Raw genomic sequence first — 24,096 nt, 5'->3', positions numbered from 1 at the left:
CTTAGGTACGTATTTCGTATACAAAAATATAATGTTATATTTCATTGTTCTTAATTGAGTGTTGAAATACCATTTAAATTAACTTTTGTGAATCAAAAGATATTTAGCCCTATTGTGAATTTTACGTGAACAAGATTCCTCCCGAAAAAAATCCCTTTTTTCAATTAGCCTACTGTGAGTTTCGGGCGAAAAAATATTCGAAATATTTCCCTTATTGGGGGCATTCAATTCGGGTGGAATAAAATGTCATTTAAACAAAAGAACAACAAATTTTACAATGTAAGTTAATTATATTAATTGTAGTTGCAAAAAACAAAATAATTTTATTTTTTATAGTCCTGTGTGAACTTGGGCCTTATCCAACAAACTTCTTCATCTAGCTCGGTCCCTAGCTAGATGTCTCCAGTTTCGCGCTCCAAGTTGGGTGAGGTCACCTTCCTCTTGTGCGCGCCACCTGATCCTCGGTCTTCCTCTACTGCGCTGTCCTGTGGCTGTGGATTTTCTTTTTATTGTAAATTATAAATTACTTCTTTTTATTAATATTTGACCGTGTCAAAGTTTTCTAGAAACGAACAGGGAAATTATGAATATCCACTTGCAAATAGGTTTTTTAGTGGTGATAAATTGATTGGGGGTAGTACCCGTGGCATAATAGTTAGTGCGTTGGACTGTCATGCAAGGGGTCTTGGGTTCAATTCTTGTCATGAAAAAGTGCTTTCTCAAATTAGCCGTTCGGATTCGGCCTAAAATTGTAGGTCCCTTCCATTCCTGACAACAGTACTCGCACACAGGAATGGTTGCGACTTGTAAGTCACTAGGCCCTGGTTCAAAACGGACTGTTGCGCCAACTAATTTATTTTTTTATTTATTTAAATTGATTGGGGTGGTTTTAAAAGTGTGTTGTCGTACGCATTTTAATAGGAAATTGAGGGCCTACATAAATTTCATTGCGTTTTTGTATTCAACAATAAATATAGGTTCAGATTTCATTCTCTGTTTTAATCAGAGACGAGGAAATTTATCGCGAACTCAGTTTGCTGAACACGATAATTACTCGAACTGTCAGTTCTGTTTCGAAGTGAAATTCTATTCTGGCGAAACTCGCAATAACTTTTTAAATTCCGGGCGAACAAAAATATTTCGGGTGAATGATTTTCCGGACGAAACTCACAATAAGGCTGATTGTTAACTTCCCTTCAAAATTACGTACGTATTTCGTATACTAAAATGTAATGTCATATTTCATTGCTATTGAATTGAAAGAAATTTTAAACTTGCCTTCACACTTAACTACGCATTTCGTTCACAAAAATGTCACGGAGAAAAGAGTTTTAGGAGATTTGAAGAGATTCTTATATGAAATTTTTTTGAAAATTTTATTAAATTCATTAACGTTTAAGCTCAGAGAACACTTTTTGCATTTTAATTACTTTTTGTAAAAATTGTATTGAAATCAAGACTTAAATTCAACATCGAGTGTAGTTTTTTTCATGGTTCTATCTTTTGATCATTTTTTCATGACTTCGAATACTTTTCAAAATTACTTCAGGAGAATTTAAAGCAGTTGACATACAAGAAATAAGTCACTAAACTATTTTTTTTTTATTGTAGTACAGTTTCTTGGATTGTGTTGATGTAATTTACTGCTTTTTGCAAATTTACGTTTATTTATAGAAGGAAGTTAAAAAAAACGGTTGAAAAAGACTTAGGCACAGTCGAAAGAAGGTCATACAAATTTGTAAGGAAAAATAAAAATAATAATAAAAATAAGGAAGATATTTTACGTTTCAAATGCCATGTCCTTTTTGCAAAAATGAAGTAGAACCTGTAACTTTCCACAAATAAAAGTCTATTTTAACTTTAACTGAATTTACTTCAATTTAAAAAAAAATTCCTCTTATCGAGTTTAGTATTTGACAGACAAACAAAATGTTTTTGTCGGTACATATAATGTCATATTAAAAGACTAAATAACTTATAGGCTTTTTACATCAAGGCCCAAACCCGGTTTTCGCGAAATTATCGGGTTTGGGCGAAAACCTACATCAAAAACTCAAGTTTTCCTATACATTTTTGGTAAACCACAAGTTTTCGTAAACCACAAGTTTTATATAAAAACTCTCGAAAACTAGTAGCAATTCGAAGTTGAACTAAACAAACAAACCTTTTGAAACATTCAGCGCTCAAATAAATGTAAACAAAACAGCTGATGGCTGTTGTCAAAATATATATCTCATTTTGAAATAAATGTGGTCGTTGTAAGCAATATTATTTATAGAATTTCCTTACAAAATAAGAATTATTGCATTTTATTTTTTATTTACAGAATATGGGAGAGAAAAAAAAAACAAAAAGGGAAACTTTGGGGGACCTGCCTGGCAACAGGGCAGCCCATCATTACAGCTTCAGTGATCGCTCTGAATGAGTGTGATTTTGGTACGAATCTGGAACTAGGAATTGACTTTTTCTGCTCCGTTCATAAGGACCTATACGAAACCGTTCAGAATCTTCTCAACCCGCCTATAAGTTGCTCGAACGGCCACAGTATATGGCAATTCTGTAGGCACATTTGGCCAACAGAAGGAATAGTAATAAGCTCAGTATTTTTAATTGAATTTGTTGTGAAAAAAGAAGAAAATGTTTTAAATAAAATTAATTTGTATTGTAACAGTTTTGTTTGTTGTTGATATGATATACTTTTTAGACAATTTGCTAGAGGATAGCTGCAGCCAAGTGAGCTTATAGCTCTTGTTGATTCATATATGGAGCCCATTCCACCCGTCCTTAATGACAAATTTGTGCATCAATACAAAATTTGACAGCCGGTGTTAAACAAATTTAAATGCCAAATGAAAACGTGTAAATGTTCAGTGTGAACGATTTTCGGGTTTTCAAAAACTTTTTGCCGAAAACCCGGTTTTGGTTTTGCTGTGAAAAGGCTATTAGTTTGACTCTTAGGCTAAGCGCACAAATTCAACTTTTTCGAAACCAAATAGTTCAATCGTTAGTTGCCCAAACATCGCGTACATAAAGAACTCTAAAAGTAATCAACGAAATAAACCAATACACAGAAAACATTTATTCACCTTGACTAAATTTTTCTCTCTCTTGCACTTACAGAAAATTATTTAACAACATAGTTGATTGTCCGCGCAGTTACCTATAATTCTTTGTGACACAAACTAAGGAACTGGTTCGAGGTGATCGTCTAGTTTGTGTCAAAACACAAACTAAAAAGTTGCTCCAATGGGCAAAAGAATGGTTTCTTCATGTGCACGGACTCTCATATAAGTCTATAGTGCTCAGTTTAGAAACCAAACAGTTTCAATTATTGAGCGCGCCTAGCCTTAATGTCAATGCTTTCTATTTATGCCATGTTTTTGATAACTAAATATACATATATAAAAAACAGCAAAGGTTTAAGACCCCTATAGTATTGAGCTGATCCAAAACCTATCGGAGTTCTGTCTGTTTACACGATCTTATTTTGCCGATTTTGACCTTGCTTTTCTGTTTGATAGTTTCGTTATTTTGAGATATTTTTCTGAACAAATGGCTGGAAATGTTTTACAAATTTTATAAAAAATACTTCTTTTTTGAGTAGATTACTATCCACATACATATATAATTGTGCTTTAAATGATAATTTTAAAATATTCAGTCTGTCAAGGTGGCTGTGGCTCGGTCGTGTATACCGGACAAATTTGTACCGGTCCAGTTGGCTTGGTTGTTATGTCCAGCTTAAAAAACTCATTTCTTCAAATTTTCATAATTTGCTGTCAAAATTATAGTATAAACAAAAAATAAAACAATACCGAAATTAAGTGAGAATTGCAAGTTATCGAACATGCAAAACGTGTTAAGATTAAATAATATCATATCTCTGAATACAGTCATTACCACAGATGCTCTCAGACTTTAATTAATGATTTCATTCTTTAGTAAATACACGAACCAGATACAATAACGGCGGCACTGGACTTGTATTATGCAGCTGTTATTTTTTAAATCTAAATTCAAATTTAAAAATGTAATACAAAGGCGCTTCATGAATGGAATCTAAAATGTAGTTTGACTTTGTTGAAATAAAATTAAGATAGTTTGATTCAGATTTTTGTGATGCCTTCGGGCCACATGGGAAAGTACCTAATAGACGTCATTTTACCCTTTGACAGGCAAGAAGTTACTTGTTTCTTTTTGAGCTTAGAGCAGAGCACTGACAACAATTTGGAAATGCACAGTAGAGAAATGAACTGTCAATATCTTAAGAATTTTTCATTCGTCTCTTTTATACGACACAAAACAAACGTAAAGTCAAGCATGCTTAGCTTTTCACTCCATTAGGTAGGTCATTTTATTTAGAGCTCATAGAGCGCATAGAGATCTGTTTGAAAAAAGAAACACAAACCAAGCGCTCCGGTATTTCTGAGCAAAAAAAGAATCACAAATATTTTTTTTGACAGCTCATCTTTGCTCTGCTATGCTCGTAGCTTCCGTATAGATTTTAAAAATTACACACTAGAGTCTTACCGTGGAGTAATTTTGTGTTACGTTCGCCGAAACCGCAATGGGAAGTTGGATGTTTTATATAAAAAGCTTAAGTCAAAGAAACCTACAAGAGCTAATGAGACTGGGCCCCAAGGTGCAGCCTCTGTGGCATCACACGATGACAGTAATATAGGTTTTATATACAAAGATGCATGTGAATTTAGGTACTGAATCGGTTCTGAATTGAGATTTCGATTCAATTATTCATCAATATCAAAAATACACTGGGTTCTGATTTTGTCTTTGCTAAACTAAACTCCAATTTATGTTAAGAAGGATTCACATGAGCGCGACCAACGAACGACGAATGAATTACAAAATTTGAATTTTTATACATTTGGAGACATTATTTCCACACAATTTTTTAACAAAACGATAGCAATATAGTTTCTATTTGATTTATGAAACATACTTTTACTTTTCGATGTCATATATTAATAAGTTTAAGAAAACAAATTTATTCGTCGCGAACAAAATTTAATTTTATACGAACTGTCAAACTTTATTCGCGTTCTACATTATTCACACTCGCAAAGAATAAAATAATCGAGCATACTTAACCTAAAATAATCATTCTTGTTCATTCATTCGCGACGAATTAAAAATTCTCATGTGAAAGAAATGTCAAAATCGACGAATATTCGTTCATTCGTTGGTCGTGCTCATGTGAATAATGCTTTACTTATAGACAATTGTAAGTCCATTTTTAAACCATAGCGATAGCCTGAAGTCTAAAAATAAATACAACCGAAAAAATAAACATTGCGAGCCACTTTATTCGACAAAATAAAAAAAGAAAAACTTAAATGTCAGAAGAATTAAGAATCGGTGCATGGTATATTCTTTATACCAGTGTCGATTAAGATTTCGATATTTTGCTGGATGTTGGAATTGTACGACAAAACAGCAAATGAAAGCGCTATTTAACTCGAATCGACTCCTTGGAGATGAATGATGACGATTATTATTGGGGTTTTCCGGGCAAATTCCAATTTCCGTCAAAAATTTAATTTTCTTCGTGGCGTATAGAACCCGTCTGGAGTTGGTTTGTTATTTTTGTCATTGTATTAGTGTTATTTAGTGTACGTGTAGCTGTCAAATTTCCATCAAAACGGTTCTCATAATTTTATTAGTAGTAGTGCAAATAGGCGTTAATTTGCCGAAAATGCAGATCTGCAGATCCAGATTTGATCTTAAATGAAAAATAAATCAATTTATTTTGTCACATCCACATGTAATGCAAAATCGGGGAAAATCCGTCTTTTGACAGATCTATGTACATATTTATATAAACAAAAGATTTATTTTGCCTTTTAAACATTGAACATCGAATTTTAATGAAAGGGCAATTATAGAAGAACTTTTGCGTTTTTGAGCTAGAGCAGGGCATGTACAGAGGAGGTGATGAACTGTTTCCTCCTCTTCCTCATGCATACCATATACAGCTTCTGCAAAATCAGTTCCTCTATGTAGTTCGGATTATATGGAATCTCGATTTATTCGAGAAAATATGCGTCAAGACAAGGTGTAATGGTCATCTTCTGATGAGCCCAACCATTACCTCGGGGCGAAACGCATATATGAACACTTTTATGCTGGTTTTTTTTTATTTTAATTTTTATGAGTTTAAATCATATTTATTAAAATTTAAGAATACGCCTAGCCGCGTGGTGTGTTTTAATATTAGCCGGTGCCCTGTTATGACACCTATTGTAGAGCTTTTATGCGATCTGCTTAGAGATGTCGAACACCTTGAGCACTTTAAATCTAGTGCAGGCCAGATGCTTTTTGTTAAGTCAAATCGGCTGTAATTGTTATCTCAATCTTAAGGGCCATCGAATTTAATGAAGTTCAGGCCTACAATGTCTCAGTATATTTCGTAACCATGGTTTTATGCATGAAATTCCATGTACTGGAAGTTCTTAACCAATACAAAAATTGACATTTAGCGTTTACACTATACAACATCATTCGTAAGTACACAACTGTCATCCAGGATCGGTGATATGAGGCACCGAGAACAGAAGTGACGTAACGCCCATTTTATTAATTTTGAGTTTTTAATCCATAATGGTCTTAAATAAATTTTAAGATGTTTTTTTAAATTTGCTTATAAATCAATGCAAAAATGCTGAAACATCTTTTCTGCACTGAACTTTTCATAGACAAGAATAAGAAACATTTCTTTTGCGTACATTTTTTAAATCGTGATTTTCTCAATAAGTACATATTGGGGTTAAGCTATTTCTGTTCTCAAAGACGGTTTAAGAATTGTGTAACGCCAAAACCATAATTTGGCTTGCAATGGAACTAATTTTTCTTTTGTACATGTTTAACTAAGCATTTTTAAAAATACGCGCTGTAATACGTATGTATTTGCAAGTTTTTGATTCTTTTATATGTGTGTAAATTCAGCACTGCAGAGATGATTTGCGATCATCCTTGTAGCACTTTCATAAACGCAAAAAACTTCCATCACTTAAAATGTCAACTGTTCATTATTGCAAAATTCTATAAACTGATGCGCAAATATAAACAAAAAAAGCATCAAGAATTTTCTTGATAAGTTGTTGATGCCGACGCGATTTGGAGCAAAAATGGAGGAAAAGGACAATAAAAAGTATTTAATCAAATTCTAAATTGTTCATAAATTGATGCATTTGATGAATTTCAGGGAATTTTTTACCAGCGCACGAATTAAACTATTAATAAAAACCAGATTAAAATATGAAGGTGAATTTATTTGTAGCAGAAAATCAAAGTCAGTACGTTAAACTATTTGTCAATGAGCATCTCATCGTAATCAGCTGAGCAACGTTCAGCATCGCAAAAAAGCAGTGATGCCTAATCACTAGCAACAAATTTGACGTTTGTGAATTTACCATGTGTTTAACAGATTTATTGGTCCATCCTAAGTCTTTTTTTATGTTTGAAGGTAAATGTTTTTGAGTATTAAACAATATCGTTAAACTTAATCTTAACCCTTTCATTCAAAGGACATTTTATTTAGAGAATAAGTTACTTAAAAGACACAAAAGTCCTTTGAAATTGAATTGGTAATTCCATGATAACAATCGCATTATGTCCATTGTTTGTCATCGAATTTAATGAAGTTCTTGAAGTCAGGACTACAATGTCTCAGTACCTTTCGTAACCATGGTAGTATAGACTGTACTGGAATTTCTTAACAAATACAAAAATTGACATTTAGCGTTTACGCTTATTTTGATTATTCCTTTATTTTATTAAAAAATGTTTTTTTTTACAATTTTGAATCAAAATAATATGAACATGGCAAGATTGCAATCTGCAAGAATATAACATTTGATTTAATAAAATAATAACATAAATATTTGGTAGGTTTTCATTAGATTTCTTGTTATAAAAAATATAATTTGTTGTTTTACATTTGCGTAAAATGGAAAAAAAAAAAAATTATCTTTTGATAACTATTGATTTTTGCGTTACAGATTACGTTTTATAAATTCATATTATAAATTGTTTAAGAAATTTGTAAATTAATATTTTTAGGAAAACAGAATTAAAAAAAAATAAAAAAGCTTATTCGATAATTTAAAGCATGGTCACAGAACATGACGAGATTTGTCCACGCAACGGATCCGTTCATTACACCAAACATTTTTTCTCTAGAGAGGACACTATGTTGAAAATAGAGCCTTCGAATTTCTTGTAGCATCGGACAAATAGACAAATATATAAGGAGTAGCTTAGATTTCTATATATTTATCTTATTGACGATGTTGAAGATAATATTTTCATCAACTTTTGCGAGAAAATTCGAAAAGCTATCTTGCCAGTTATCTATGTTAAACTCAGGCAATTCAAGAGGAACATTATATGCAACCGGGCAAATTGAGTCCGTTCTTTAAATGGCGATGCTTCTGTTCGCAAAAGAACCTTCATGATAGATGTGTGAAGATTCGAACTTGGTTTACTCATTACTCTTGTTAGAAAATCTTCAGGCAATTTAAAATTTTTAATATAAATCGGCGCAATTCCAGACTCAACGTGAATTGCATATTGGAGTAGGTTGGAGTTGAATTAGGTAAACGAAATCATTTTTTGAAAAAGAGGCGTTGTATCAACACAAATTCTTCAATTCCACATTATGTTGAGAGCTACTTTAGCTTCTGAACATGTTTATTGAAGTTACCGTAAGCAGACATCAACACTCCCAGATATTTAAATTCCTGTACTATTAATATCTTTGTTTTCTCTGAGCTTATTTTAAGGTCCCAGATATTGCAGTACGTTTGGAGCCTATTAATATGTAGCTGGAGAAAAGATAGGTTATCCACTACCATAACTAAGCCATCCGCGTAAAGAAGTACTTATACGAATATCAGAAAAACAATCTTCACCGGTAAATTATCTGAAATATCATCAAGGTAAAGGACAAACAAGATTGGGCTGAGGATACATCCTTGTGGAACACCTGCAGTCGTTTGAAACCAATTTGAAATCTCTGCCTCATCCCAAACTGTAGCATAAGTTTTACATACAAACTTTTTGTAGATAAAGGGTGATTTTTTTGAGGTTAGGATTTTCATGCATTAGTATTTGACAGATCACGCGGGATTTCAGACATGGTGTCAAAGAGAAAGATGCTCAGTATGCTTTGACATTTCATCATGAATAGACTTACTAACGAGCAACGCTTGCAAATCATTGAATTTTATTACCAAAATCAGTGTTCGGTTCGAAATGTGTTTCGCGCTTTACGTCCGATTTATGGTCTACATAATCGACCAAGTGAGCAAACAATTAATGCGATTGTGACCAAGTTTCGCACTCAGTTTACTTTATTGGACATTAAACCAACCACACGAATGCGTACAGCGCGTACAGAAGAGAATATTGCGTCTTTTTCTGAGAGTGTTGCTGAAGACCGTGAAATGTCGATTCGTCGCCGTTCGCAGCAATTGGGTTGTGTTATTCGGCCACATGGAAGATTTTACGCAAAGATCTTGGTGTAAAACCGTATAAAATACAGCTCGTGCAAGAACTGAAGCCGAACGATCTGCCACAACGTCGAATTTTCAGTGAATGGGCCCTAGAAAAGTTGGCAGAAAATCCGCTTTTTTATCGACAAATTTTGTTCAGCGATGAGGCTCATTTCTGGTTGAATGGCTACGTAAATAAGCAAAATTTCCGCATTTGGAGTGAAGAGCAACCAGAAGCCGTTCAAGAACTGCCCATGCATCCCGAAAAATGCACTGTTTGGTGTGGTTTGTACGCTGGTGGAATCATTGGACCGTATTTTTTCAAAGATGCTATTGGACGCAACGTTACGGTGAATGGCGATCGCTATCGTTCAATGCTAACAAACTTTTTGTTGCCAAAAATGGAAGAACTGAACTTGGTTGACATGTGGTTTCAACAAGATGGCGCTACATGCCACACAGCTCGCGATTCTATGGCCATTTTGAGGGAAAACTTAGGAGAAGAATTCATCTCAAGGAATGGATCGGTAAGTTGGCCACCAAGATCATGCGATTTGACGTCTTTAGACTATTTTTTGTGGGGCTACGTCAAGTCTAAAGTCTACACAAATAAGCCAGCAACTATTCCAGCTTTGGAAGACAACATTTCCGAAGAAATTCGGGCTATTCCGGCCGAAATGCTCGAAAAAGTTACCCAAAATTGGACATTCCGAATGGACCACCTAAGACGCAGCCGCGGTCAACATTTAAATGAAATTATCTTCAAAAATTAAATGTCATGAACCAATCTAACGTTTCAAATAAAGAATCGATGAGATTTTGCAAATTTTATGCGTTTTTTTTTTTTTTAAAGTTCTCAAGCTCTTAAAAAATCACTTTATTTAGAAATTTTCTAGATATACTTACCAAGTGAGGCAATTTTGTAAATGAGAGCTTGTCGATTGACGGTATCAAATGCAGATTTTGAGTCAATAAAGCAAGGGTTGCATTCATAAACGTGGAAAATCTGTGCTCGCATTTCTTTTCTGATGCATTTGTGAACTCACTCCCAATGCAGAATGTCTGCGGTCTGACTAAGTCCGATTTGTATGTAACCAGAGTTCATAAACGTCAGAGAAAAATGATTGCCAAACAATGTAATTTTTGTCTTCTTTCCAGCATTGAATTACATTTCCATGCTTATTCGCTGTCCACATCATCTCTTTAAAAACAATAATTAAAATTATTTTTATCAAAAAATTAACAAAATATTTGCCATTACTTTGATTCTTTACAAGTTGTAAAAATTATTTTAATAATTCCCGCTCTTTCTGCAGCCAAACAAATTCAGTTGCGCAATCTGCCCGACCCTGACGACTGTCTAAAGTTTATGAACGGTAGGTACTGCAGTTCGACTAGGTTAGTTCGATCGAAAATCGGACTTTATATGAATGCAGATAACGCAGTTCTTTGTTAGGTTGACGTTTATGAATACACCCAAGCATACAACTTAATTTTCTTTTGGGTAAATTTGTTAGCAATACTTTAAACCCGCTTGAAAAATACTGAAGCGATTGTTTGATTCCACCCAACTGATAAGTCTTTTGTATAGGATTCTAGCAAATATTTTTCTAATGGATTTTAATATTGAAATAACTCTGTAATTCTCAGGTAAGCTAGCATCACCTTCCTTAAATATTGAAAATATAACAGCTTTATTAAAACTCGAGAGAACGCAAGCGGAATCGTACAAGTAAGTTGTTGTAAAAAGAAAGAAACTATAAAGATGAGTTTCTAATAAATTCAACGGGAATGCCATAAATTCATGGGGACTTTTTGCTTTTATATTAAAAAGAGCAAGTTCCAGTTCATCACTATTATAAAATCAAGCAAATCATCAGCTGTGTCTGGGCAATCATTTTGACATAATGACATGTCAACAAGGATCGGAAATGGGATGCCAGAACTTCAGCTTGGAATACCCTTGAAGACATACCATTGTTTTCACCTAACTTCCGTACATTATACCAACATATTTTTGAACCCACCTTTCTAAGCTGGTCGCTAAATTTAGTGTGTTATTTAACTTTTTAGCCTCGCAGACCTGTTAGTATAAATCTTCTAAATAACTTAAGGAAAACGAATGATTTTTTTCTGAGCCTCATCCATTCGGAATCAAACCATTTATTTATGGGTTTCAGCTGCTTGTGACTACTAATACGGGAAGCAGGTGATCTAACAATTTCGCTTATTTGTTCTTCTAATTGATCAATTGCAGAGGGGCTTGAGGGTGGCAGCGAATCAACGTGAAGGTTTAATCTTTCTCGGAATCTCTCTCCCTCCTGAGGTATCCATTTAAGTCTTGGAATTTTTTCTAAGCTTAGGAGTTGTGTTTCATGCAAGAAGTTTGCATTCACCAGAATTGGTAAATGAGACGTTAAAGTTGCTAATAATACTTCAAAATCATTAACAGCCTGAAGCCAATCACCATTCACTGCATACAAATCGATAACTGAACTTCCCTGCCCACCCACAGAGGTCAGTTCATCAAAAACATCGTAAGTATACAACTGTCATCCAGGATCGGTGATATAAGGCACCGAGAGCAGAAGTGACGTAACCCCCATTTTATTAATTTTGAGTTTTTAATCCAGAATGGTCTACAATAAATTTTACTTAGAAGCGAAGTTTTTTCTGCATAGACCAAAATAAGAAACATTTATTTTGCGTACATTTTTTAAATCGCGATTTTATCAATAAGTGCATTATGGGGTTAAGTCATTTCTGTTCTCAAAGACGGTTCAAGAATTGTGTAACGCCAAAACCATAGTTTGGCTTGGAATGGAACTAATTTTTCTTTTGTATTTTTTGTTACTAATAATTTTTAAAATTACGCGCTGTAATACGTTTTCGTTAGTTTTTTTGATTCTTTTACGTAGTCGTGCCATAAATACTGTTACACATTTTTCTTTGAAAATAAAGAAGACAAATATCAAATATGTTATAAATTTTATTAAGAATGATATAAAATAGAATTAAAAATAATATTTTTGACTTGCTACTCAAAGTGGCCACCTTTAGCCTTAACACAGGCCTTGAGTCGCTTCGGCCAATCGTCAATGGCAGCACGCACCTTTTCCTCAGGAAAATTTCCCACTGCTCGGACAAGACTTGGTTTCAGACTTTTCTTTTTCGGATGTCCTTTGTGGCAAGCCACCAGTTCTAGCTCTGTCCAAAAAGAATAATCCAGAGGATTGAGATCGGGACTGCCTGAGGGCCATTTTGATGCCTTGATGAACTCGGGAACATTCTTTTCCAGCCACAACTGGGTCGATTTGGCTTTGTGGGCTGGAGCTAAATTCTGCTGGAACACCCAATGCTTTTTATTGAATAGGGTATTGTTGAGTAGTTTCACCACTTTCTCTAAAACGTCTTCTTGGTAGTTTTTTGCTTTTGTTTTTACACCTTGTTCACAAAAATGCAACTTTGTGGTGCCTTCGTAGCTCACTCCCCACCGAACTTGGATGATGACCCTTTCGATTGTATTTTTCTTCAATGGTGCAAATTTACTCATCTGAAAACATGATTTTACGATACCTTTCATCACCGTAACGTCTGAGCAATGCTTTTGCTCTTTCCAGCCTAATTCAAGGCGTTGTTTAATCTCTGTCTAGTCACTCGGCGGTAGGCACCCATCCCAAGGTCATTTTTAATTAGACGCGACATAGTTCTTCTTGAAATATCCATTACTCGTGACATGATTTTCTGCTTACGAAGGGGATTTCGGCGAATTCGAGCTGTCACTGCGCGAACAGCATTTTTTGTCCTTACTCTTCGTGGACGACCGGGCCGAGGTTTATCTTTTACGCTTAAGGTATGCAGCTTTATGCAGCGCAACAACTGCAGTTCTCTTTTCTTCTTTTGAGGACTCCATCTTTGCACTTGTAAAGTATAACTAAGACTCAGTGGCACGCCATGGCGTAGCTACCACTGTATCAGCTGTATTCATGTAACAGGGCCCCCGAGATATAGGGGCCCCCAAAGATATAGAGCACAAGACGTGTGTAAAAAAATTCACTTAAATATTTAATAAAGTTCATTGCGCAGTACATTCATTAAATTTGATACTTAATGATGCAGCAAAAAATATACTTGAAGTGTCAACATTTTTTGATAGTTTAGAGAAAATATATAAATTTTTTGGTAACAGTATGAAGCGCTGGTCTTTACTGCACAACGATTCATTCGAAAAATATAAAATTACCCTTAAAAAGGTTTGTCCTACGAGATGGTCGTCACGAAATGATGCACTATGTGGTATAAGATCAAACTATGCATTGATAATGAAAACCTTACACCAAATCAATTTGACCTCAACAAAAAAAGACGAACGAGACGAATGTAAAAATGTTATAAACATTTTAGAGACGTACGACTTTATTGTGTCGATGTCATTTTTTTCTTCGCTGTTTGATATTATAAGTCCAGTTTCCAAAGCCCTTCAAGATGATTTACAAAAAGCAAGTATTTTGCTTCAAAATCTTTTAGACGGCCTAGAAAAAGAAATAAATCAAAAGAAATTCAGTGATCTACTTAAAAAGTCCAAGAATTTAGCCTGTCTTCAAAAATAAAAGGAGGAAAATAACGAAGCTGTTTTTTTATGAGTTGGCAGAAGATCATAGAATTTTTGATCAAATTTACTTCAAAGTCAATATTTACTATTTCTGCTTGGACATTTTGATTGGACAAACTCAGCAAAGATTTCAAAGCCTTCATAGTCTTAGTAGTATGTTTGAAGTGTTGGAACCGGATAAGCTTTTATCGTTCTCAAATGATGAGATAAATCAAGGTTTAAAAAAGCTAGTGGAAAAGTACAATACAGACATATTTGGTGATTTCTGCAATCAACTAATTGCTCTAAAAACATGCCTTAAATCCGAAATCCTCAAAATTCATTCTAGTTTTTCTGAAGTAATAACAGCATGCTTTCTCTTTTTGACTCTTCCGGTCACTACAGCAACAGCTGAAAGATCTTTTTCCAAGCTGAAAATAATAAAAAATTATCTCAGAACTTCAATGGGACAGAAGAGGTTGTCAGATTTATCACTTTTATCAAAATATGGCCCAGTTTTGGTAAGAGGTGATGGGGCCCAAAAAAAAATTGGATACAGGGCCCCCAAAGGTCTAGCTACGCCACTGCAAGACTATACTTTATTTTAAACCTATATAACAGTAGTTATTTAAAACAATTAATGCGACTTGTTGTATGCAGCTGAATGTCAAATTATGCAGGTTCAAATAGTTGTAACAGTATTTATGGCACGACTACGTATATGTGTTAAACAAAATGATTAGTCCGTCCTAAGCCTTTTTTTATTTGTGAATCTAAATGTTTTTAAGTATTAAACAATAATAATAATAAAGAAACTGAATAAAACAACAACAATTACTTGTGTGTGCTTAGAAAAATGCTAATCGGTTCAGTATAGTACGATAGAACGAAAAAACCTGTAATTGGCTTACAACTTTCATGTGGGTGCGGTGGCGTAGTGCGTAGTGCACAAGCTCCTCACACGCTAGATCGCTTGTTCAAGCCCAGCTCGGGCAAAAGTTCTTCAAAAATTAAATTGAACAAAAAAGCGATTAAGCACCACTAAAGGAGTCTGATGATCGGGTTGGCCCCCGTGAAATAGCTATAACTCCAGCCTATGAACTTGGTGGTAGCACACACAAGTTGTTGTTGTTTCATTCTTATATTCATTAAACAATAATATTTATACCTTAATCTCAACCCTTGCGAAAATTTAATTCAAAGGACATTTTATTTAGAGAATAAGTTACTTATAACCTACACAAAAGTCCTTTGAAATTGAATTGGTAATTCCATGATAACAATCGCATTATGTCCATTGTTTGTCCGCAATCACGATGAAATGGATTTTTTCTTTTGTAAAAAAGAAGGCATGTACTGTTTAACAGATAATCAGGATTTTTCTTCCTTCTTTTTGTGCTGAAAATTCAAGTCCCTTGATTTGATTGAGATTTTCATTTTTCCTATGACATTTCGTTTCCTGTCTTCATTCAAATGTCATTAGTGAAAATTTATTCAAATGAATGTCATTTTCGTTTCTGTAGAACTTTCACAAAAAACTAAAAAAGAGAAGAGCACACGATTTTGCATACCATAGAAATTTGAGTCATTAGAATTACTGAGTTGTCAGTAGTGCTCCAGGGCAAGTAGAAATCTTCTTTTTACCTGGAACATAGATACATAAACTGACAGGTATAGTTAAGTCAAGCTGAAGGCTGCTGCGAGAGCGACGACGACGACGTTCGTGCACACGACCTATATATTCTGTTATTCAATAAACTAAATTTTCCTATAATACAGGTACCATGGTGACCAACCAAAGATGCGACCGACGCGACGACCGACACGGGCGTTCAGGTATGGTTAGGGTAGTAAATAATATAGATGCTGGATTATTTCAAAATAATGCACAACCCTAAATTTTAATAATAATTGCGGCGGCGGATTATCTCATTAAAATTGATATGCCATTCATCCGTCAGAGTGCCTGTTAATGTTGAACTAACGCAACGCAAAAGGACCAACGCTAGTCGACAGTCGAGTCGAGGTTATAAGCAAGGCGAGTTAGGGTTGGTTTGTTGGCAGCCAACGTTCGTTGGTCCATATTGATATCCTTTGAAATGTGCTCATCCTAGTATCAGAGAAAATTGCTGGTGTGAATAGCCTTATCCATATATAATTTATCATCAGACCATCCATCGGAGATATCAAGCCTCACTCAATCTCAGTGGATGAGGGATAACAATGTGGTTACTTTGGAAACCTGTGTTTATGTGCTTAAAAACATGATAGGTGGGCGGTCTATTGTTGTGGGTTAATTTGAAGGTAGGTATAAAATTATAAATGTGAAAACACGCGCTACCTAGATAATTCAATTATTTTGTAGAAATTGAAATTTTTCCCACGGCAAATGATAATGATGATGAAATATGAAACTTTACCTATTCAATGTTTTTGTTAGATGAAATTAAATAATTTAATGACTTATTACTCTAAATAAACGTGCGTAGGGCATCAGCATCATGCATAGGCAATACGCATCGCGCCTCAATGATATTTTGAACCTCAAATAATTATATAATACGGAATGTGCATTGAACCGAGTTAATCGTGTGGGAATGCAAAAGCTTTGTAGATAATAAATATATACAAGGAGCATTGATTTTATTTGGTTAATTAATATATCTGTCATTTATTTTTGACAGTATTTATTTTGACATTTTATAACTTCCCACTTTAGAATGAGGCAGACATTTTTGACTGAAAAACACAGCAAGTGGGAGTAATAAAATGGTGGAATTTTAAAAAGAACAACATATCCAAAACAGCAATAAAAATAATAAACAAAGCTTTACAAGAATTTTATGGGAAGAAATTGTTGATCTGTCAAATGTCATATTGTGGCACGTAAATTGACTGATATTAGCGTATTCCGTTCGATTTGCTTTGCATTGATTGGCTGCGTTTAATCTCGTCTTGGATAGGGTATCTTGGATAGGTGGATTTTTAGATATCTTGTTGAACGAATTGGATAGCTGTATTGAGATAGCTGTCAAAAATAAAAACAACTTTCAGCTGTTTACAAAAAGCAGAAAAACATTGAAGCTTCGAAGTCAAAATTGTTGGAAGATAAAACATTTAATGGATAATTTAACTGATTCGTCGGACGATGATGTATTGATAGGTGCGAAACAATTTAATAAATCAGGCATAACCTTTATTTCTAATCTATCTACAAAAAAATAGATCAAATAGTCCTTCTAAAATTGGGATGCAAATAGCTTTTTTATCGTCTATTATGTACGAACATCCTCAAATACAACTTCAACTAAAATTTTGTATTTTTTTGTTTACCAACTGATATCAATTTTCAAGTTTCTTGAAATTCAACCATGTGTTGAATCAGCTGTTCTGTCAGTTACCTACATACCCCAGAAATTCTTGGACACCTTTGGATTGCTTTTTTGACATCTCAACTGTTTTTGATAATCTGTTTATTTTACACGTAAAACACTAATGAAAAGATATCAGGATACCCTATCTGTCTGAAATTGAACGCAGCCATTGAGTGGCAGACAATTTTTGCCAAGAATCAATTCCACACAATTTCTCTTTCTGATAGAATTTCATCCCCACCTTTCAAAATTTGACAGACCATAAATTTCTATCCAAAAATCTTGGAACCAAACCTAATGGTTCCTAAGAATTATTCTATCCAGTTAATGCTGCCTTCTTTGTGAAAATGTCAACCAATTTAAGGAATAGTCTAAAAGATTTATTTTTACAAAAAGTGAAGTTTAACCGATGATGTGTGCCTTAAACCTATGTTACATGCACTCAGCAGCAACGAAATATGATGATTTGTTGTTGTTGGGGTTCGCGGCGTATCTTAAATTTACAATACTATATTTGATTGATAAAATATTTAGAATTGTAAGATGTTTAATACAATCGATCGCACTTTCTTGAATATCTTTTAATAATAAATAAATAAATTTGACATTTAATTTGCAACTTTTTGAAACAACATCTGACAGCCACATAAAGAAACAATCGTCATCGAATGTCACCTCATTAGCAATTATTGTCAGAGCAATGACTAATCTAAGAACTGTCTCTACTTAAAGAACATTTTATTAGTTTCAGGTGAAATTTTTGCAAGGTGTTTTTTTTTGTCTTAGGGTTCTGACAGCAAATTTGTAAAAATAGTTTTACGTTATTAAAACTGTGTACATAAAAGTGACACTGATTTTATTTTGAAAGATTTATACATATATCTCTGTATCGATTGTTTAAAAATGCCAAGAGCACCACTTTGCCACCTATGACGTCTGTCATGCACTTATTCGCAATCAAGAAGTTGAGGGCTTCCGAATGCGGCCAATTTCAATGAGTGGTTTATAATACGGCCATCTACACGTCTGTCGAAACCATACATATCAGCGAGTCATAAGCATTTATCAAAGGAAATGGACTGGTCTCCTCCATATTTTAATTTTCTGAATAGTTGTATACTATTGATCCACTATTTCTCGATAACGCAGCCATTGAAACGTGCTGGTAGAAGAACGTTTATGTTGTCAACTTTACTAAGACTACCTGCTGCAATAATATCAACTTCTTTCCTTTCACTCCCTCACCTTTCGGTCTCATTGAACACCAAATCCAAAACTAATTTATCTCCAATTAAAATCTCACGCCCTGGCTGACAGGTATGCCGCGACTTCATGTGTCAATAAGTGAATATTGATATTCTTTTTGAAATGTTAATAAATTTCTGACATTTTTGATAATAACATAAAATATGAGGTATGTTTAAGAAAATATTATTTGTTTGTCAAAAATTGAGCAAGTGAACCCGAATGATCAAAAAAATGTCATGCGTTTAAGGCTTTAAATCCTGTACTGACGGGAATATATAGATTTTTGAATTTAAATTTAAACTTCTGATTTATCTCTTGAGCCACATTTAACCTTTAAGTAACGTTCTTAAATGAGTTTACAATGGAAATTCTCATTTCGGCAAATGTCACTTTTTATTAAGTTATAGATTGAAGCCAATTTAAATCAAAATCATTGTACTTTACTGTTTTCGAAGTACAACGTAGTTTAAATGCGGAGTGACAATAAATAACCCCTGGTTAATTTTCAGGCTGCAATAATAATAATAAGTTTAGTTCAAAATTGTGTCAGAGGCAAAATTTTTGACGTTGTACTTCACATTGAATATTATTTGACATCTCGTACTTCATTCTCCTTCCTAACTTGATAATTAAAAAGAGGCCCAGTGAATCAGAATTGTATGTTTCAAAAAAAAAAAATGAAGGCGGGATGTAAAAATATAAAATATCCCGATGACTTGCCTCAAAAGGAACTAACATATTGGGAAAAATCTGCAGCTAAAGCTGTCATATTTCTCACACCTTATTGCATACAATAGTTTAGCTCGAATATTGAACGGACCCATTGTGGCTTATTTTCATTTTTATAGCTGTGTTCAGAAACTTATACTTAATTCTTAATAATACAAGTTGTCAATAAAAAGCATTTCATTCTTTTCATAGTTTTTTAAAGTTTATTTTTTTTTAATTTTTGATATTTTTGAAAATAATTTAATAATCTTATTTTAAAATTTTTAGTCTAGCTTGATATAATTATTATATCTTAACATTGCAAAGTTTAAAAGACACCCTTGAATACATATAGCGAATATAATGATACAATTTTTTCTCGGGCCACTTTCTGTTTGTATACTTTAAATAATATCTGTTTTATTATTTACATAAATTTACATTAAAGTATTGATTTTGATTTAATTCATTTGATAATGTAATTGATTTTACTTACTAACGCATTATTGCTTTCAATTACTTGGTATTATTCTTTTATAACAATTCACTAGGTTTTAAGAAAATGAAACAAAAGTGCACTGATTCGGAATAAAAATACTACCTACGTTACATTTATACATAATTTCTATTTAGTTTTAAATATTGCAAAAAAGAAATAACTTTTTAAAACATTAAACATTATTTTCAAACAAAAATAATAAATATTTGTTTTTTTAATATTTACAAAAAATATGTATAAATAAAGTTTTAATTTATAAAAAAAGAAAATATTAGCTTAAAATCATAAGTGCTGATACTCGCTCATATCGTAGAGCGGCATCGAGCCCATCACACTATGCAGATGCGAGTACGCTACTGAAAGGGGCGCCATCTGATGGCCGACCCCTGATTTTTGCGATGACAGTGACAGGCCACCTGCGGCCGACAATGCTCCACCACTAGACGCCACTCCCACCAGCGATGCATTAAGATTGCTAATCGCTGACAGGTTGTTATTTGAGTGACCGCCACCACTGCCACCGCCGCTGTGATGGTGAGGATGATGTTGATGTTGCTGCTGCTGCTGTTGTTGCTGGTGGAGATCTGCAGAGGAGCCTGCTGAAGCACCACCACCACCTGTGGATCCAGTGGTCGTGTGATGACCATGGCCGTGATGGGCTGTCGTTGTGTGATGGTGGCTCGCTGGTGATAATTGTTGCTGTTGTTGCTGATGGTGATTCGTTGTGTTGTGCTGTGAAGACTGTGCGGAGGATTGTGAATGTTGTTGCAACATTGAGCTGGGTCCTTCCATATCTGAATCGCTCGAGGAGTCCAAATGCTGTTTGTCCGAGGTGCCACTGGAATTAAACAATACAAGAAAATTGACATGAGTATTATTTTATATATTGTGTATTATGAACTTAAATTTAATGACAAGTTAAAATTACTTAAAAGTACACATTTTTAATGTCAAAAGCGTTAAACACATTCAGATTATCAATCAAATGACATTAATGGGTACGTTCATTTTGATCGCATTTATTTATTTCCCAATTGGTGACGAGAAAGAGAAATATCCGATTAAAGTAGAATGTCAAAATGAGTCGACTTCACAATATAAAGATAGAGACCATTATAGATTTTGGTCAAAAAATGTATCATTTTCCATTCATAACAAAGTGACTGAAATCAACTAAAAGTCATATATTTTCTACAAACAATAATGTGTTCTTTTTCTTCTTGTGACACTTTGACAGTTCATCCTTTATATTCTTAATAACTCATAATATAGTAAAATAGGAGCTCCAACTCCATTCAAAGAGGTTTGACTTGTAATTGAAGAATTGTTTTAAGTTTTTCTTAGTGTTCCTCACAATTCGATATAAAAACTAAGAAGTCTTGTTCATTGAACTGAGATTTTGCTTCCTGATTGCACCTACTTCATAAGTCTAAATTGTTGATAGATTTCAACGTAAGTTTTGCCAAGGACCAAGATTTTACACCACTTTTTAATTTGTTTTGTAATTGCGTTTCAACCATGGTTTAAATGGTGGCTTTTATCTGTTGTAAAATATCAAAAATCATCAAAAGCTTTTTGATCTACTAATCAATCCAACTTTAGTATTATACCTACCTATGATCTAATCTAATTCAGAAAGACTTAGTTCTAAAAATCGGCACTTAAGGTGCTGTCAAAACCATGCGAGACTTTTGTGGAAAAGTTTTTCTTATCGTTACAATAGCTTCAGTTACGTTGCTTTAACTGACAGTCGTGTTAATTTTATTGACAGTTGAAATATTTACCGTTATCGGTGGCTGCTTCTCAGTGATAAACTTTATTCACTCAAAAGTGCTTAGTGCTGCCAGATATTTATTTCTTGCTTTATTTATGAAAAATAAAATCAATCGAAGATACTTCAAACAACGTTATATGTCAGAAAAAATAATTTTGATCTACAAGATTTGATGACTTTTTACAAGAAATGTCTGACAAAAATAGACACTTCAAAATTATTCATATACACTCACAGAACAGAGCTTCCCAAACTGTTCACAACTACACACCTTTTTGTGTTCCATTTCCAATTTGAGTTTACTCGCCCCGTGTAAACACAACACAGGCTGTGTGTACATTTATGGCTGGCTATACTTACACACAATCCAACAACAACAAAAAAAGAAGAAATAAACGACAAAAAGAACTCCCTCCCGTGTTATACATAAACGCACTCGCTCGTGTTTGCCATGAAAAGGCAGTAAAAACAGCAGCAAATGAAAGAACAAAAACACACGCGGAGAAGATGAAGTAGAAGCTATTACGACAGTGCTGCCCCCCGTTTGTATATGGAAAGTATCAAATTACCTTTCAAACATACCATATACACACACACACTACACAGTCATTGCCTGTTTGACAGAAGTGGCAGGCAGACGGTATCTGTCGTGGCGACTTTCAGTCCAGAAGAGAAAACAGAAAAATGTCAAGATTGCCAAATGTTTTTTGCGGGAATTCGGTCATGTGTACGAATGTTATAAGGGTGCAAGTTTGAATACACTGCATGAACAATATACTAGCTATAAGCTATTATAGCTGTCAAAAAAAAGGACAAAACAAAATGCGGAATTTGCGCTATCATGACACATAGCAGTATAGCGTATACAATTATTATTGGGTAGCTTCCGTTTCTCTTTTTTTCTTTTTCCTTTTCTTTTTAGTATTGTAGATATTATTTCTCTCTTTCTTAAAAAAAAACACACAGTTTTATAAAGGGTCAGAAAGGATAACGAGGCGTGTTCTTTTGATTAATTTGATAAATCCTGTTTTTCAAAACATTTGATTATGTGCTTGTAATGGATGCAAATTGGCGGGTGATGAAAATCCCGTTGGGACTTTTTGAAATTTTATTTCTTAATGTTCAACAAACCAACCATCATATCCGGTTGCGGTTCTCCGCACTTTTTATTTCCACATCAGACGAAAAAAGGGGATGGATGGATATTGTGTGGAAGTAGATGATTCTCGAGAGGATTTTTACACTTTGGGGAATACATATTTTTAGACAACAACAAGATGACATTTGAGACGTTTGTCGATTACTCTGTTGAAAGTGTGCTGTTTTTATTCGTGGTATGCGCTTGTTTTGATGCTTAATGCTTGCTCTTGCTCCTGTCTGTTATGCCTGTTGGTGTCAATAAATTTTAATTTAAGTGGCTTAGGATTATTATCGAAGGAATATTTTCAGGATTACTGATATTGAAATGGTGTGGAAGTAAGTTAATTGCTTGAAGGTGAGCTTGTTCGATGTGGGATGCACTTCTGTTGTAGATGTAGATATAATATTATTAGTCTCTTGGGTATTTTAATTGACAACTAATTGATATGAACAGTTGTTGTTTTCATGTCTCTTGAGTTTGATAGTAAACTGAGTTAGCAGTGAGCCAAGAGGATAGAAAAGTGCTTCTTATTCGTAGTTGTATATGTATTTTGGGATGAATCAAAATGATATGTATTTCCCATGGTGATATTTAAGTTTTTAAATTTTTTCTTTTAACTTCTGTTGGGCGCCACTTAACAATCACTGCAGTCTAGTTTGTGCTGTCTTTAAAATAGTTTTCACATTTATATGAAATGGCCGTAAAATTTAAGTCTAAAAAGCATTAAAATGTTGTGTTGTCAAAATTGCAGTTCAAGATATCAAATACTGTTTCAAAGGTATTTATGTTAAAGTTGGTTTTAGGCTACCACATTTAAATTGCCTTTTAAAGATGAGTATACATAATTGTTGTGTAAAGATTATCTTAACTTGTGGTGTGTACAAAGTTCTGAATATCTCCTGTCTTGAAAAATGTCCTTACTTAAACTAATAACCTTTGGAAGAACATTTAAGGTCTGCTCATTCTTAATCCTCCTAATTTGTATTTAAAACATTCAAATTGACAATTGAAATTACAACAGATTTGATAAGTCCTCGCTATGGCCGCCAACTAACCAAAAAGCTCCTTTTGTCCTACCTATCTTTAAAATGTTAGTATTTGAACAATATTTGTAAAAATGATTTAAGTTGGTTAACTGACATTTCCCTAAGGTCTGCCCTAGTTGAAAACCCTTAACACGTCTTGATCTTGAAACAAAAAACCTATACATGCGAATAAAACTGTGCGACTTGAGGACAAGAACAAAACA

The 24,096-nt window shown here is 33.9% G+C and overlaps 1 protein-coding gene across 1 annotated transcript in view; it reads right to left on the bottom strand.

The window, feature by feature from the left end:
- Positions 1–19,650: 19,650 nt before the first annotated feature.
- LOC129941185 (protein sine oculis) overlaps positions 19,651–24,096 on the bottom strand; it is a 75,686-nt gene continuing 71,240 nt past the window's right edge. The window contains exon 7 of the mRNA XM_056049753.1: positions 19,651–20,770. Coding sequence (XP_055905728.1) covers positions 20,215–20,770 — 556 coding nt within the window. The 3' untranslated portion in view covers positions 19,651–20,214. The remainder of the gene's footprint in view (positions 20,771–24,096) is intronic.

This window comes from Eupeodes corollae, chromosome 1 (assembly GCF_945859685.1).
Source record: "Eupeodes corollae chromosome 1, idEupCoro1.1, whole genome shotgun sequence".
Classification (NCBI taxonomy): domain Eukaryota; kingdom Metazoa; phylum Arthropoda; class Insecta; order Diptera; family Syrphidae; genus Eupeodes; species Eupeodes corollae.
This window is presented reverse-complemented; position numbering and strand designations above follow the sequence as displayed.